A 17,951-nucleotide genomic window follows, 5' to 3' on the forward strand; every position below is an offset into this window, starting at 1 on the left:
TTACTGTAGATTTTTTTTCATTTTGAAAAACAAAATTTTGTTTTATGGTTTATTATTATTGTGTGTGTGTCCCAAAATCTTTTAAGTGCTTAGCATAGATGCCAACTCCTAGGAAAGGGGCAGTTTTGCCCCCCTCCCAATGTCTTTTTAAGGGGGACAGGTCCCCTCAATTTTCAGAGGGTGTTCAGCTCCACCCCCTGGCTCCTCACAATGTCCTGTCATGCCCCCTCAATCCTCTGCAGAAACCGATGCCTGGAGTGCTTAGTTGGTGTGTCTAAACTTGTCCGGCCCTGACAATTCCCATCATCCCTGACCATCTGTTGTGTCGGCTGGTGCTGCTGGGAATTGGATTTCCAGTCTCAGATGCCCCATCGCTGACAATAAAGTATCAAAAAATAGGCACCTCTTTCAGTACAATACTTCAGTTCTAAGGGAAGTGCCATCATATTTTAAGAATGGCAGCAGCCATTTGATCCTCCCACCATTGTTACAAAGCAATAAAAAATCTAGAGAACAGTCCCTTGATAATCAGAATTAGGGGGAATTTCCCCCCCCCATACGCATTCTTGCAATCTACAGCTAATTAACTCATACATTTGAATTAGTAAACACCAACATTGTGTGATGTTGCTGAGGAGTCTTGCCTGTATCTATAACAAACAGCTTTTTAAAAGTGAAGAATGTGCACACATTTTGAATGAATACGTGTCACCCTTTTGTATCACTCTTAAGAGCTCCCCCTCACTCAAAGTACAAAGTAACAAACATACTAATCCCTTGTTTTAAACTCTACGGATGCTTTAATTTTACATAAGGACATGGAGATCTTTAGGACTGATCTTGAGCATGCTTAAAACTCCTTTTTTTGCACACCTGAAGCCAAGTGCTTGCTGCCGCTTCCATGACTACGGTGACATTAGGACCGTTTGAAAATTTCCAGCCGTGGTTTCACTTTACACTGTGTTTATATAACATGCAAGAGACACTTGCCCCCTTGAGAGAAGCATCACTTGTATATTATGTAAACGGACTGTAAAGCAAAAACACATGGGGCTGACATTTTTAGATCTTCCTAGAGCAGCATGCATATTGTTTCAGGTATGTGAAATGGATATACAGTATAAGAAATAATTTCTACTGAAATGAGCAGAGCTTGCTTTCAAGTAAACTTATTTACCAGCATCCAGGTCTTGGAGGTGCACAACATTACCATTTTTATTCTTTTGTTCAAAGCGCTAACGACTTGAAGCCAAAGAGTTTCAGCATTTGAAGTATACACAGAGGCTGGAAATGCCACCAAGGACTTCCTGGATAAATATTACATGCACACCAAGAAACACACACATAAGTCCTTATCTCCAGACAGACAATGCATCCTGGACATACTTAGAATCAGAGAGTTGTGCCACTGTTTTGTGGCAGAACACACGTTGCATGTACTGGAGCCCAGATCTGGTCGTGGCATCCCCAGTAGCAGTTGTACCTTGGAAGTCAAATTGAATCCGTTCCGGAAGTCCATTCAACTTCCAAAACATTTGGAAACCAAAGTGTGGCTTCCGATTGGCTGCAGGAAGCTCCTGCAGCCAATCAGAAGCTGCAGAAGCCCTGTTGAATGTTCGGCTTCCCAAAATAGTTTGCAAACCGGAACAGTTTGGTGGCGTTTGGGAGCCAAAACGTTCAAGAACTAAGCTGTTCGAAAACGAAGGGACGACTGTATTTTAAAAATTTAAAAGGATCAAAGAGCACATAATAATAACTACAATAATAATAATTTTATTATTTGTACCCCAACCATCTGACATGATGTGAAAAGACCTCAGCCTGAAACCCTAAAGGACTGCTGCCAGTCAGAGTGGACAGCACTAGACTAGGTGATCAGATAGTTTGACCTGATGTAAACTGCTTACTATGTTCCAGATGGATGCTGCTTGTGACATCTACAAGCCTCCGATCAACCCTATCTGCACTCAAGTGCTGTTGCTGATTATTCAAAGGGGCTATGCTTTTGGAGAGCATTCCAACTCCAAAAAAAGCAAACAGGAAAGCCTTTTATCACAATAGGAAGACAATCTCCCTCTTCAAAAAGTACTTGATCCAGAGTTTCACCTTACTTTAAGATCTTGAAACTACTATGCTACCTATCTAACTTAAGAAATAACCTTCTCATGAGACTGGGCTTTATTACAACAATCACTATTATTAGCCTTCATATCCTCTCTGTAAGGCTTTAAGAACTTTCATCCCCGTTGCAAAACATTAAAACAGGATGCAATTAAGTAAAATTAACAACAGGGTTCAGATGGTCAGCAGATAAAAATTGGCCCAAGAAAGGAATCATGCAAAGGCCAGGGCTGAAATGAATCCACAGTATTGGTTTTTGCTTTTGGTTTTTTTTAAAAAAAAACCAAGCAACTGAAAAAACAAAACAAAACAAAGCATTTTCATTTTAGGCAATTCAGTTTTCATAAATTTAGTATACTATATTTTGCCTTCCTGATTAAATACATAAAGGCTGCAATCCTAAACACATATCCTAGAGAGCAAGCCACATTTAACACAATGGGACTTGCTTCCAAGTAACCAGGCATATGATTGCACTTTAAGGCTGCATACACACCCGATCTTTACAGCACATTAAAAGTACAAACCGTAGTTTGCTAAGAATGCTGGGAATTGTAGGTATGTGAGAGGTAAACGACAGCTCCCATAATTCTTGGGAGGTGCAGAAATGTACTTTAAAGGTCTAGTGTGTAACAGATAGCTATATTGCATTATACCTTTTGCATTCTCTGTATTCACTTGTAGTACGGTAGCACTAACTTTGTCCACCACAAACACGACACTTGCGCAATACTGTACTTAGAAACCCCGGGATCAAAATTTTGTAGCACTGTTGAGAAGAATATTATATTACTTTAAGCAATTAAAACACATATATAGGCTGAAGTCAGTAGATTCCCCCAGACAATGGACTGACGTGTTCCCATTTCCAATTTAGCACTAACCATGGTGTGCCATGACATCCAACTTGGCAAATTCTGCTAAGCGATTCCCTCCAAACCACAGGCAAAATCCAATGGTTGGAATTGGGAGTGCAGTCTTTGATTTGGAATGAATTGTAAGTGTCATCTGCAGAGTCAGGTGTCATGAGAAACTAGGGTTAGTGCTGAAAAGGCATGAGTTCAAACCTATTCAGTAGGGAGGGGAGGAAGACATATGACAGCCCATGGCTCAAACTTGATTCTCATAACCAGGGACAGGGAACCTGAAGCCCTCCCTATGTTGTTGGGCTACAACAACTCATCATTCTTGACCTTTGGTCATGCTGGCTGGGGCTGTCGGGAGTTGAAACCCAACAAGGTATGGGAAGCCATAGATTCCGCTACCGTAGGCTACTCTAAAATATGGTATGCAGAATTCTGTGAATCAAGTCAATGAATTAAAACAATACATTAAAAGGATGGAAGGATGTATAACTGAAACATAAGCAAGAAATTTTAACTACTGAAGGATACATCCCAGTTCAGTTGCTCATAAGCAGAAACAGGTTACGCTTCGGGATTTTATAGACACTGAATCTAGTCTTTCTGTTTGGGGAACAGGGTCTCTAAAATATATTGGCTCCTCTAAATAGGAAGGGCACTTAACTCCTAACATTGTCCAGCTGGACAGAAGGAGGAGGATATATTTTGTTTATAAATAAGAAGTCGGGTTTGGGCAGAAACGGAGTGTTGTACAAATTATTTGGGTGGAATTTCTTGGCAAGGCTGAGACAAAACTTAAAACATTTTGTCTTATTATGTTGAAAGGCAGCTCCCAGTTTTCCATATTGTTTCACTGCAGCTCTTCTCATTGCCCTTTTTCTATTTTCCCTTTGCCATCACAGTACAGCTCCTTGGCCACATTTGTCCAGTCTACTGTTTTAATTCTGTTGGCCAGGATGACCTATGTAGATATTTGGTATGTCCCAACATGAAGACTGCACAGATGCATGGAGACAGAACAACCGTGTGTTGTGAGTGACAGTGAGCCAACGAGATTGGGAACTATAAGAACAAAGAAAGAAATGGAAAAAAGAAACAGCACACTATAGGAAAATAGGGAGCTGCTGTATCCTTTGTTCCATCTAGCTCAGTATTGTCTACACCAGTGCTATTTTTCTTCAAAAAAGGGTGCTGGAATTCACCTCTTTCTCTTCGAATGGCAATGGCATCCACCTGACAGGTGCTAGAACTTAGTTCCAGTGAGTTCCCCCTGAAAAAAAGGCCTGGCCTACACTAACTGGCAGTGCTACCTGGAGATGCTGGCAACTGAATCAGGGACCTTCTGCAGAAAAAGCAGATTCTCCATCACTAAGCTATGACCTACCTTTAGCCTCAGCCAAGAGAACAGAATTGTTCTAAACACCATAGAAATAGCATGAATATTTGCTGGGGTTTTTTGGTAGCATCTTTTTCATGATGGAAGCATAGTTTTTTGTTTTTCCATGGGTTGCTTATTACATACCACACTTTCTTCAAACTACAAGGTAGGTTACCAAACAGATCAATTAAATGTAGCCTAATAGCCTGCAAACAAACGATGATGCTTAATAAACATGTGTCTCAAAACAAGGACTTAACGTGAAATGCCCTACGGTCAACTTTGCCCAGAAAACATCTCAATCTTCAGGGCAAAAATTGAAAGTCCCTCCAACACCACTCCACCAAAACAAACTAACCGGTTGTCAGGACTGACAGGTTTTGCCTGCTATAGCACTCATGTGTTTTATAGGAATCTTTAGCCAGGGGTGTTATTTTAAGAGATGAGCAAATGGGGAAACCCCATGGCCTAGCCAATAAAATATGAACTTTAGGTGCAATGAAGCACTCATAAATATGACTCTGAACAAGGGGATTCATTGTTTTGACTGACCTCCTTTTTTGCTTCTCTTCTGATCTCAGCCTCTCTGTGTGCGTCATGGCAGCCCTCATCCTTTAACCTGTGGTTTTTAGAAAGCTAGCTACTATGTTATTTATGGCCAGAAGCATTAGTAGCTCCTCTGTGTACTCCCTGCATGCACACATACTGAGGTGGGATGGGGTCTTTTGGTGCGTCTGTTTTACTTTGCTGGGATGAAAGGATTTGCCTCTGGAACTGAGGTGGTTGCTGTACTTTTAAGAGATCTCAGCAATTCAGATCCCTCCGGTACTAAAGCTGTGATATCTCCCCCCCCCCCAGCTGCTCTCTTTTTAACATACTGTCATATTTTATTGTTTATTTCACTTTTCATTTTTCCTAGAATATTTTTTCCAATGTACCACCCTCATGTTATCCCACTACCCACCAGTTTTCTGAAGGCAGCTCTGTATGGGAAGTTTTTAATGTTTTATTGTGCTTTAGTATTCTGTTGGGAGCTACCCAGAGTGGCTGAGGCAACCCAGTCAGATGGGCAGCATACAAAATTATTATGATTGCTACTACTACTACTTTTAGGTAAGGAAGTCAGAGAATTCCAACAAAAATGGGAAATGAAGTACAGTAGAAATTGCTGTACTGTAGTTCATGTGCTTCTCTGTGGGCAGGAAAGGAATTCACTTAAGTGAATATATCAAGTGGTATCTGAAGAAGTGTGCATGCACACGAAAGCTCATACCAAAATATAAACTTAGTTGGTCTTTAAGGTGCTACTGAAGGAATTTTTTTATTTTGCATCAAGTTACATTGTTTTTAAGTCTGCAAAAATCAGCTACTATGTTGTTTTTAGGCTGCAAGCAACATGTAAAGAAGAACTTTTTTTTTTTACATTGTTCTGGCATTTCCTTTACAGTGAAATGAATGTAAGGTGAAAGTTACACAAGTTATGTAACTTGCATTAAATGATGGACAGAGAAAATAATATTATTTGGTGGAAATAAAAATGTAGCACTACAGAAACAGTGCTGGCTGTGATGAATACAGGTTGAAATGGATATTATTGCAACCCTGCTTTTAGGTCGAGCTTTGCAAGCATTGCTGCACACTAAAGGCGACTTCACATGATCACTAATTACACAGAAACATTACCACAACCTATGTTGTCTCTCCCGCTGCATAATGCAAGTAAAAAACACACGGCATGAAATTCAATTACTGAAAGCTAATTTCCTGTGGTGGTATCTTGATTCTGTCACTTGGGAGCACATTTGTAAGAATGAGTAACCACAGAAGGATTACAGAAAAATAACACAATTGCAGGGCTTATCCAAAATGTATCCCAACCAGTGTTTCCATGGTAGAAATATAGCTACTATAGATGTGTGGTTTACACATTGTAACTCCACCCTCACGTAGTCACTCGTGAGTGTGACTTGCACACTGCAGAACACACACCACAGATTTCACTTTCAAAGAATCTCACACCATCTCAACCACAATGCTTTCTGATAAGACTCTGAATATTTTACATGCAACAGGATAGTTAGGGTGAAAACCAGTAGCATGATTGGTCCACAAACTAATTGATCTTGTGTTGCATTAGCTAGTATTTTAGATGCACCTGGAATTCAAGTTCGAATCCCACATCTACCATGGATTCTGGATGGCATTCCACAAAGAGCATCAATCAAAAGAGTTTTAAATCCTAGATCTTCTATAGTATTATGGGCTTTGGTCTTGTTATTAAACACTACTTCAGCTCTGTTGTGTTAATGTTCTACATTTACAGAATCCTGGGAACTGTAGTTTGCTATGGGTGCTGAGAGTTGCTAGGGGAGCCAATTTCCCTCACAGAGCTACAAATCTCAGAGTGGTTTAACAGAGTAAATCTCTCTTCCCAAGGAACTGTTGATCTGTTGTTAAGAACCTTTAACAAACCACACTTCCCAGGGGTCTTTGGTGGAAGACATGACTGCATTAAATATATAGTGCTAATGGAGCCATATAGTTAAGCACGGCCTATCAACCAACCAACCAACCAACCAAAGACTTCTTTGGAAGAGTTTGCAAGAAGAGCCTGGGAAGCAGGGAAAGAATCACTACCTCACCACTAGAGAGCCATGCTTCATGCAAGCACTTTCCTCACACAGCAAATACCTAACAGCCTGCCTTATTATTCATCATAGCCAGGGATAGCTGTCACAGAGGTCTTTGTGTAGGAACAGGCATGCTGGTTAGGAATATTACGCGCCACATGGTTTTCCAGGAAACAAAAAGGTTGCATCAACAACCACGAGGTGTTATTATGGATGCCTTTAATTGCTATTCACGGTTGCTATGAGGTTTTCTTTGTGCATGAGTGTGTTTTTCCCTAGTAAGACATGTATTGTACCTAACCCACAGCTTCCCGCCCAAAGTCTGTGTTTAGTCTGAAAAAGCAACTGATACTGAAAAAACAAGCGGAACTGTATCAGTCTCCTTCCTAATGGCAAAACTATTAATAACAGTACATATTTTTACACATATGTATGTCCCTTCACCATACTCTCCCAGCCATCTGCTACATCAGTTTCTCTTGGGTTATTGGTGATTTCTTTCATATTTTTCTGGCAAACCAAGTTGCTGAGTCTCTTTCAAATCCATGAGGAAAAACAAAACAAAATATATGTTTTCAAAACACTGCTGGATCAATTACTTCAGAACAGTTAGAGTAAATAATCTAACTGTACACATAACTCGCACACAATCACACACACACACACACACACACACACATCTCAAAACTCATTCATTAATGTGCATTGCCTGTTTTCTGTACCAATTTTTCAAAATCATTCATGACCTTTCTGACTGACCACTTTATGTGAATATAATACTTAACCAGCAAATGGGGGCAAGGGGCAAAATCAGAAATGTGGGAGAGCACTGCCAGGTAAGAGAAACGTGCTATATTTTACTTGGTTTTGTTTCAAATAAAGAGAATACAATTTTTACAGGTTTTCCAAGGTTACTATGACAATACTTTCCACCCTCACAACCTGAGTTGGCCAAGTTTGTGGCAAACATGTTTTTGTGAAAAACTGAAAGAGAGGCAACAGGTGTTATGCTACCATGAGCCTAAATCAGAATGTTCTGAGTACTGGAGGAAACACAGGTTTGTTTGCTTGCTTGAGGAAATGCTTGCTTCTTTCAAGGAGGAAAAAAAAATCCCACACCTAGCAGTAGCTGCCAATTGTACTGGCAGTTGCAGTGGTATATAAAACTGGCTGTTTCCATGCATAGCCCCAAAGCCACTTTTTTCCCTCATTAGGATAAGAGAGCCCTGCTAATCTAAAGTGGGGAACCACAACCGCAAACCCCTGTGAATTGGCCCTCAGTTTGTACAAGATGTGTAAATCCTAGCGTTTGTGCAATGCTTTTCAGGATCCTAGTCTTTCCTTAGTGATATATACATGTGTAAATCTTTCAGAAATTTATTTGAACTATGGAGAGGTATATAAATAATAGCAGTTGATAAGATGAAAAAGATGAATTAAAAACTCCCATTATTCAGCTTATTCCTGCTGTTTGTATTGGGGGGGAAATCCTTCAAAGAATTTGATACAGAAAATCTACAGGTGAATCTAACCAAGGGTGGTATTCAACAAATTTCTAATCAGAGTAGAGCCATTAAAATTAATGGATATTAATTTCAGTAGGTATACTCTGAATAAAACTTAGTGGAATACTACCCTGATAAATTACTTCCTTGCTTTTCATCCTCAAAACTACACCTTGACGGTATTGGCAAATAAAAAGAAAAAATGAGGATAAGTACAATCATAGTGTCTACTAAATTTGGAATTATCCGTGGGAACAATATGCCAAGCATCATTCATCCACTGCCTGTATTTATTTCACTCTCGTAGGAGTCCAATTGAAAGTAATATGCAGCATGTAAAGAGCCTTCCACTATTCAACAACTCATTTGTAAAATAAAAAGGTAGCCTAGTTCCCCAACCCCAGTGATCCTTTGAGTTCTATCTGAGTAGATAGTTTTATGTCAGCAATCCACTTAGTCTTAGACAAAGCTCCAATGATCACCTGGGAGTGGGGCATTAGACAACCTTTTTATTTCACCAGTGATTCACTGAATAGAACTGTGCTTAAGTACAATTATTATCATCAACATTTCCAACCAGGATTGAATCACACATTAGTACAGATTTTGAAAACTCCTTCCAGAATACTGTCTCTCCCCTCCCTGCCTGACAGCGGGGCGGGGGCGGGGGGTGTTATCAAAATCACATGCCAGTTATACAGTTCAGCTTCTAAAGGCAATTCTTTAAAAACTAATGTACACAACAGAAAAAGTGGAGGGGTGCTAAAGCAACCAGCTACTGATATGAATTTTAATGAATAAATGTAAGCTAAAAATGGAAATAAATCTCCAAATGTTGGCCAGTTTTTATTTCAGTCTATAGGAGATCCTTTTAGAGGAGAAGCTGGGCACTATGGGGTAAAACTATTCTTAGCTTTTGTCTACCATAATCAGATAACGGCAATAGTACCGGTAGCAAAAGCATGGATTTACCTATCTTTGTTAAATAAGGTGTCCTGGTAGTCTCTGAGTACTAGAATACTGAAGTTAATATTTCTCAATAAATATAAAGGGCTTTTGGTGACAATTTCAGTGTTACAAATGTCAGCTGAAAGGGAAGAGCAGAATGAGAGGTTACATTATTATAAACATAAATGAGAATACTACTAGCAGAAAAGAAAACACAATTTTTTAAAAAATAGTGTACATTTGCTCTTTTTAAGAAGAAATCAGGATTCAGAGATGATGAAAAGGCAGACGTCATCTTAATTGCAGATTACTTCGTTTTCCCCTCTAGCTTGATTTCAAAATTAGCATTTCAATAACCTCTCAGGCACTTCTAAATTTCATTAGCAAAGCATGCAAACATTATCAAAAATTATTCTGTCAGAATAATTATGGCCTTTTGTTCCTCAAGGGGGAGGGAATGCCTCATAATACAGATGTCCCTCAAGACTAATTTTATTACCTCAAGCTCACAGAAAACAGCATTTCTAAGACTTAGCACTTCACGTTTGTTATTTTTAGCATATGGGGTTTTTTAACAGTTACAGTTGGCAATGCCATGATTTATGCAAATTCTTTTATCACCTCATGGGGGATTAATGCACTGTAATTTGATAATAGCCCTCCACTTAAACACAGTCAGCTCCTTCCAAAACAGAGCAATTTGATTGCAACTGACTGATAGCTCGAATCACAAAGAACTTCAGTGATACTTCCAGTCACAAAGAGCTTCAATTATTTTGTAAAACAAATCTTGCGGAGTTAAAACAAGGACTGCCCATTTGACCCTCCCATCTTTTTCCCTTTTACACCTTAACCCAGATTGCCTGATGGTTTTCAAATAAATAATAGAAGATAGTTGCCTACATGAAGGATAAACCCTGCAATTCTATACATGTCTTCTTAGAAGAAAAGTCCCACAGCATTCCATGCTGCTTACTCCCAGGTAGGTGGGTATAGGATTGCAGCATAATTTAATTGTAGGCTATGTTTAAAATTAAAATGTTTAGTTAGCTTACATTATGCACTGATATTTTGAAATAAATGTTGCAAAGTGGGAAGTGCTTTACAAGCTACATAACACACAACTACAGAGGGGTGAAGAACTGTAGCATACCTTGGGCCAGCTCATAGAAACCTAATAAAGCTTGAAATTTCAATAATGTCTGCACATATTAACCACAAGAAAAAAAAGCCTTCCATTCCAGATTTCATAAAAAGACTCTGATACACAGCTGCTTCTTAAAGTGCTTCCAAAGTTAGTAGGATATAAGCAATAACGATTTAGGGAGGGGGGGGTCAGTGGGCATCTAACTCATATGAGAAAAAAATCTTGCAAATCTTGTAACAGTTTTGTCTGTGTTGTGCACAATCTCTAACCCCTGAAGATCTATGAAAGATTCGGGAGTGGTGGATGTACCAGTACTGTATTTCCTTAATACCGTAGCACATTCATTTACTGAATGATCCTGTTTGAACCAGTGGAGCTCAGTCCTGACACAAGTTAGAGAGCAAACGAATGCGAACTGATGCATCAATCTACCTCCATCAAGGATCTCTGTTAAAAAGCGCAAATTTAAACACCTTCTTGGTACTTTTCGGAATCCTTAGATTCCCTTAGCAAATACGTGTGCCATTTCAACTTTACTTTGGGCACAGGAGTTAAATCAAGCTACAGATAAGGGCAAAGCAAAGGTAACAGTAGTAGGACAAAATTTGAAAGGAATGCGAGAAATGAAACTCCTGAGGAATAGTTATACTTACAAAAACAAACAAACAAAAATCCGGACTGCGATTGCCTTAAAAAGCACACAATAGTACATTTTCAAAGAGATTTGAAATCAGCTTTCTGCTACCAAAGAACTGGCAAAATATTGTTATTCTTATAGCAGCTGAACTTTTGTCATTTGTTGTTTTCTAGGACATAATAAGGTATTAGCCACTGAGGACTGGAGTAACTTCACTATAATGAAAAGAAATTCAGAAGACGCTATTTACAAGACACAGCCATTGCAAGATATTTCATGTCATATGCTGGAAAGAAGGGCTGTATACTAGGGGAAATATTGTTATTGTGATTTTTATTTTGAAGAGATGAACACACTCCTTACCAGATAACAGCATATGCAAGATATTTCCCCCCTTGAACTGAAAACTGGCAAACTGGCAAACAATTGCTTAGTAACAACATTCTTAAACTGACCTTTTCTATTACAAGGTGGGCATGTAGATCATTCTTTCATTATGTGGTGTATTGTAATTATATTCCTCCCTGAATCATATGCTCAAAAACTGAAGACTCTTAAACATGCTCCATTCATTATGTTCTGATTCTAAATATTTTAGAATTAATATTTTTCAAATATGCATGTGGGGGGGGGGTCCCCAGACTACACAAATATGAGAACTGTGGCTATAAACTAACAACAAAGGAAAAGCAGTGCATCCCACAGATCGCCACACATCTTCCTATTAGATAGGAAAAGCGACAAAAATATCACGAGATATGAAATCTATTTAAGACTGCAATCTTATGCACAATTACTAGAGAACAATAATAACCCATACTAGTTATGTCCACACTAGTTATGTCCAAGTAAAGCTGCACAAGGTAAGGCTGAATCACTATCTATAATCTCTGCAACAACTAAAACTTATCTTCCAAACTGTCTAGCCTTTTGCTGCTTCTCCCACACAATTCAGAAACTTTTAAATAACACACTTCAACTTCCTATTCCTTAAAGTTTTGTTTTAAAGTGCATAATCCACCAACTCATGTGCTTATTTTTAAACAGATTTTACAAAAAAAAAAAACCACACCAAATAACCACCCTTGCTACTAGCCTAAGGCTACACAACATCATTACATCAAGGAAAGAAGTCGAGAGAGGAGAATTATAAAAACTGACTTTAACATAAACAGTGAGGGAAACCCACACACCCCGTGACCACCTACAATGTAGCCTGTTTTAAAATTTGCTCAACTTCAGCTTGCTTGTATTATTAATACACCTTCCAGGGACCAATTTGGCCATGACAGAAGCCAGCTTCTAGGTCCTGGCTCCTTGCTTGTCAAAGAACACAGAGGAACGTATAAGAAAGAAAGAAAGAAAGAAAGAAAGAAAGAAAGAAAGAAAGAAAGAAAGAAAGAAAGAAAGAAAGAAAGAAAGAAAGAAAGAAAGCAACATACCTAAATTGACAAAGCTCATGACCATATCTGCATCATTCAGAAAGTTGGTATCATGCAGGCTAGCTAAGGGAGGGCTCCGTGTAGTCAGCGGAGTTGTGCGAGAGATGTGTATTCTCCGAGAGTATCCATTTGGAGATGCCGGGTACCCCTTCCTTATCCCTTTGCTCTCTCCGCCTAGTGATCCCCTGAGTGAATACTCCAGTTCTTCAGTGTCTTCTTCATTTGTCATGGCATTGTAGAGGTCGAGCATGAAGAGCGGTGCTGAGGAAGCTTGCTTTCCAGGTGAAAATGGCCTGGGTCTGTGAGGCAAGCCCAGGATGGAGAGAATTTCTCTCTGGATCTCTCGTCTTTCATGGTTCCGCAATCTCCTGTAAATGAAACTGGAGTGGACGTGATTGTCTCCAATGCCTCCCTTCACAGAACCCATTAGAATCCAACAATTCCAGAGTAAGCTCACCAGAACTTTGAGCACAGTTTTGTCCATATTTATTTATATATATAGATATATAGATCTCAATATGCAAAATAAATTAAAAACAACAAAAAAAGTAATCCCTTTCTTCCACCTTCTACTTTTTCATATGAGGTCTGCTTTCCTGGTGGCTGGGGGGGTAGGGGGCAAAAAAAGGGGGTGAACTGTAAATTACCTATTCTTCATGTCAACGTTGTCATTTCTGAGCACAACATCTTGCTGGTTTTATTTCTCCGCTTATTTAAATATTACAGGATGTGTCGGGGCGCAGTTCTTTCTAAGAAAGCTGAAATTCGGACTTCCAATTTTCCACTGTTGTTACTGTTTTTCCTGCATTGATGGAGCAGAGGACCAGAACTTGGTTAGCTGATGCAGGCATTCCTGTAAAGAACCGTAAAGAACCAGTTTTTGGGAATGTGGTTCTATTAAGCGACAGACCATCTTCAGTCACACAGGCATTCTCAGAGCAGTCTTCTCCTGCAATGTTTTCAACTCAATTCATTAACTGCTTAAGACTCTTCTCCCACCTTTCATTCTTTCCTGGTCTGAGCAGCAGCTTGGTGGTGTAACATCTAATTTCCCCCCCAATAATCAGCTGAGATCATTAACATCCCAAGTTCTCTCCTTAATGTCCAGCAAATCTGAAACATGTACCAAACATTTAAAGGCCTTTCCCGGGAAGGGGGAAAGAGAGAGAGAGAGAGACCCTGCTGAAAATCCACCCAACCCCTTTGAGTTCCTTAACTGTTATTTCCACCTCTAGCAGGCAAAAACATAGCAGCTCCCTTCAAGAGAGATCTAAAAGCTAATGTAAGCACAACCCTGCTGGGAGAGAAGAGGCTTCTCATTGTAATTTGAAACGGGCAAAGTGAGGGGGGGAATGGCTTAACCCTTCTGTTACCAGACAAAGCTATTTCCCCCCCTTCAGATTACACTCCTGCCTCTAAGAGGGCGAGATAATGATCTCTTCAAAATGAGTGTGGCACCAAATATCAATGAAAATAATTATGTGTGTGGCACATGTAAAATGTTTTCAAAATCCTTGGCCCACAGGATTATATTTTTTTATCATATTGATTAGCGTAATATATAAGAAGCCTTTAAAAACAACAAGCCACCTCTCTCCTTGTAATAATTATGCCATGATGCACCAAAAGTTAAGTACTTTAAAATTCCATTGATACTGTTGGCCAAGGACTTTGAGTGCTGGATATGTGTTTCTTAATTTGGAAGAGCATGATTCAACCAAGTCAAGCACTCTAAAAACAATCTGAGATTGTGGGGACTGAAAAACACGTTGAAACCACACAGAAAGTAGCTGAAATTAATATACTTAATATGCTTAAACGTGCTTAACTTTGGTCAGGTTGTACCCCTTTCAAATAAAGAAAGTTGCATTCTTTTTTTTTACTTAGCTGAAACTCGTTTTAGAATGATAAATTAGAAATTATTTACCAGGTGTTGGAAGCAATGTGTTGGACATTTAACAAATACTCAGTTTCTTTGTCATTACGTATTATTAATAGCATCTTGGATTTGTAAAGATTTGCCTATGGCTGGATCTTGTCAAGTCAAATAAATGCAAATGTATAAATACGTTTAGTTTGCCAAATTATTTGTTTCATTTTTCTGCTTCACAAATTTCAAAAGAAAGGTATCTTATCAATACAGTGAACTTTCCTCCGGAGACGTATGAAGACCTCTGGGTTATACGGAATACTTCATTTGGCAGAATGGAAAGGTTTAGGGCTAAGTCACACCCACATATATGTCATTCAGTGTTTCTCCAGTCAGTTGCTCAACCACTGCTACCTTAAGTCACAGCTGACTGTGTGAGCTTCTTCTATTGAAGTTAATGATTTTCTGTTTGTAGTGCTTGATCTGTCATTACTATTGCATGTGTGGAAGTCATCACAAAGTGTTGCAGTCCTCAGATGATGAGCCTGCTTGTGTCAATTCAGCCTTCGCTCCTGCCTGAATAGATCTGCCCTTCCACTTCAGCGGAAGGAGATATTGGAAGTATGCCTCTGTTTCTATCCACCGAATTACACACTTCATTTAACTGAATGGAAAAACACATGGCGCTTCAGTTATCAGCTGATAAAAGGAAGAAATCTCTAGATTTGGGCAATATAGTATAAAGTATCCAAAATAAAAATAAGAGGTTGGAGTCATAAGAGGCTGCAGGCAGTTCTAAGGAACCAAGAACGTACAATCTCTGTATTAATAATAATCAACCCAATAAATAACATCACCTCATCCCCACACAACCCTTGAAGACCAAGCCCCCCCAAAGAAGAGCTCTACAGAGCAGTCTTCCCCAACCGGATCTCCTCCAGATATGGCTGGACTCCAAGTCCCATTAGCCACAGCCAGCATGGTCAGGGATGGTGAGAGTTGGGAGTTGAAAACACCTGGTGATCACCAGCCCAGAGAATGTTCCTACAAAGGAATGGAAAGTGGCAAGGCTGTTCAAATGGGGGCAGACATTTGTAGAGGAGCATGAGAGTTTAGCAAACTGCTTAGGATCCCCGGGAGCATTGCTGCAGTTAGTGATGTGGCATGGGGTCATCTGCTCAAAGACAGGCAGAGGGGGGGGCAGAGGTCCCATGGAGTACATGCAAGGCCTAGGATCATATAAAAGGAACTACTGGCCTCAGTTTACAGTATAAACATAAGTTTGACCTGACCTCCTAGCAGCAGCTGATCAGCTTGGCTGGTCTAACTAACAACAGTAACTTGTTTTAAAACATCTGAGTTACATATGATTATGCCGCCTATCTTCTTAGAAGTCAGAAGCTGAGATTTAAATCTTATAAATAAAAACACTAAGCTTAAAAAAAACAAAAACGAGGCAAAATCGAGATGCTTTCCTTGAAATGAAAACGGGCACATGAAAGACCCGTGATGTAAACCAAACTCCTTTTGAATTTGTGGCTGTGTTCTATATTCAGTTTCTTTGGGGGCGGGGTTTGGCTTCTTGTATTTTATTATGCTTATTTGTTGCTTTAAAATGTCTGTATACATTTTGTGAATTAATTTTATTCACGCTTCTGCACACCGCCCTGTAATCTTTTGATGAAAAGCACCCAAGAAATATTCTCAATAAATAAGAATCGGATCTTCCCCAGCCCAGCAGAGATTTATGGAGTGGCCAAGCCAGCTGGGACAGGAGGTCGAGGCAGGCAGCAAACAGGCCTGGACTGGGCACAATGCCATCTCATGTGAAGGCAACGGGGTTGGTTCAAGGGCCAGCGGATCCTAACTAGATCAGCCCTGCCCTATCTCTGGCAAGCGCCGTTCCATGGGATTTCTCTAGCTGCCACCGCTAGCACCAGCAACCTCCCCCCTGCCCCCCCAAACACACATTTGGTGGGAGGAAGGGAAAACTTTGCACCAAGGTACCACCACTGGCACCTCTCTGCAGGTGGTGGCTTGTGAAAGGCGGGCAGAGCTGGCCGGAACACCTTTGCCCTATCCACCCCTGCTCACAAGGGGCTTCTATTGCCCTGTTCATATTTATTGCTGTCTGTTTTGGATTTCAATTTAATGCTAAAGTGGGGGGAGGTTTCCCTTGGGCACATGGTGTCGCGTTAGACTTCCTCCGAGTAGACCTTTTAAAATCAATGGTCTTAAAGTTGTTCCTGCCTGCTGATTTCAGTGGGTCCCCAACAGGCACAATCCCAAACCTGTCGACTGAGCGAGGGGAGGAAGACCTATGGAATTCACTGGTGATTACTCACAGCTAAGTGAGGTTAAGGATGCAGGCTAGGTCTAACACTACCTACTAATAACAGCATAAGCAAAGTATTGCTGCTTCACACCAGCAGCCTATTGACCACAGTAGTCTAGCGGGAAGTAGTCTGCAACACACATGCAGCCCTCCTTTTGGCCCATCAAAATTGATATTCAGAGTTGTGCTGCCTCTGAACATGGATGCTCCATTTGGTTATTGTGGCTAAGAAAGAAAAGGGAAGGAAAAGGAAAAAATATTGCAAGAATATTGCCTTTCCTGAAAGATACTGAACTATCTGATGTCTATCAAAAAAGAAGGAAAATTCTTATTTAATCTAATTAGCTTCTTTGTGTTCGTTCCACAGAGACACAGATGCAATATACACACAAAAAAACCCTGTTTCGAACACCACCCACTTCGCTGCTAAGCCATCTCGCAGTATCTGGATTTCATTCGTACCAACCCGATCAGCTCCTTAATGGGAGAAGAACAGTACTGGAAGCTGCTCTTGCTTGTCCAAGAAAAAGCACATGAAAATGATACAACAAATCTACACAGCAAGTAAAGACCCAAGATGCATTAACATGCATGGAAAGCCTGACCAGTTCAGATCCAACCATGTTTACTTGAGGGTCCATCCCTTCTTTTTCAATGCCTAATTGTTAATACAACTTTCATGACAGGGATGTTTATCAAATCTATTTCCACGGGGTAAGGCAGAGGAATAAAAGAGATGATGATGATGATATTTATACCCCACCCATGTGGCTGTGTTGCCCGAGCCACTCTGGGCAGCTTCCAACACATATAACAACATGACAAAACGTCAAACATTAAAAACCTCCCAATACAGGACTGCCTTCACAGGTCCTCTAAAAGCTGTATAGTTATTTATCGCCTTGACATCTGATGGGAAGGTGTTTCACAGGGAGGGCACCACTACCGAGAAGGCCCTCTTCCTGGCTCCCTGTAACTTCACTTCTCGCAGTGTGGGAACCACCAGAAGGCCCTTGGAGCTGGACCTCAATGTCTGGACTGAACAATGGGGATAGAGACGCTCCTTTAGGTGTAC

General features: G+C 40.1%; 1 protein-coding gene across 2 annotated transcripts in view; it reads right to left on the reverse strand.

Moving 5' to 3' along the window:
* The window catches only part of BMP5 (bone morphogenetic protein 5), a 54,562-nt gene extending 40,857 nt beyond the window's left edge, over positions 1–13,705 (reverse strand). The window contains exons 1-2 of one of the 2 annotated variants that reach the window (XM_035109772.3): positions 13,319–13,705; positions 12,672–13,039 (exon numbers count right to left, since the gene is read on the reverse strand). In XM_035109772.3, the coding sequence (XP_034965663.1) occupies positions 12,672–13,039; positions 13,319–13,329 (379 nt within the window). In that variant the 5' untranslated portion in view covers positions 13,330–13,705. The other variant, XM_035109771.3, reaches the window with a different exon arrangement.
* Between the last annotated feature and the right edge of the window lie 4,246 nt (positions 13,706–17,951).

Source organism: Zootoca vivipara, chromosome 3 (genome assembly GCF_965207765.1).
Source record: "Zootoca vivipara chromosome 3, rZooViv2.hap1.1, whole genome shotgun sequence".
NCBI classification, from domain to species: domain Eukaryota; kingdom Metazoa; phylum Chordata; class Lepidosauria; order Squamata; family Lacertidae; genus Zootoca; species Zootoca vivipara.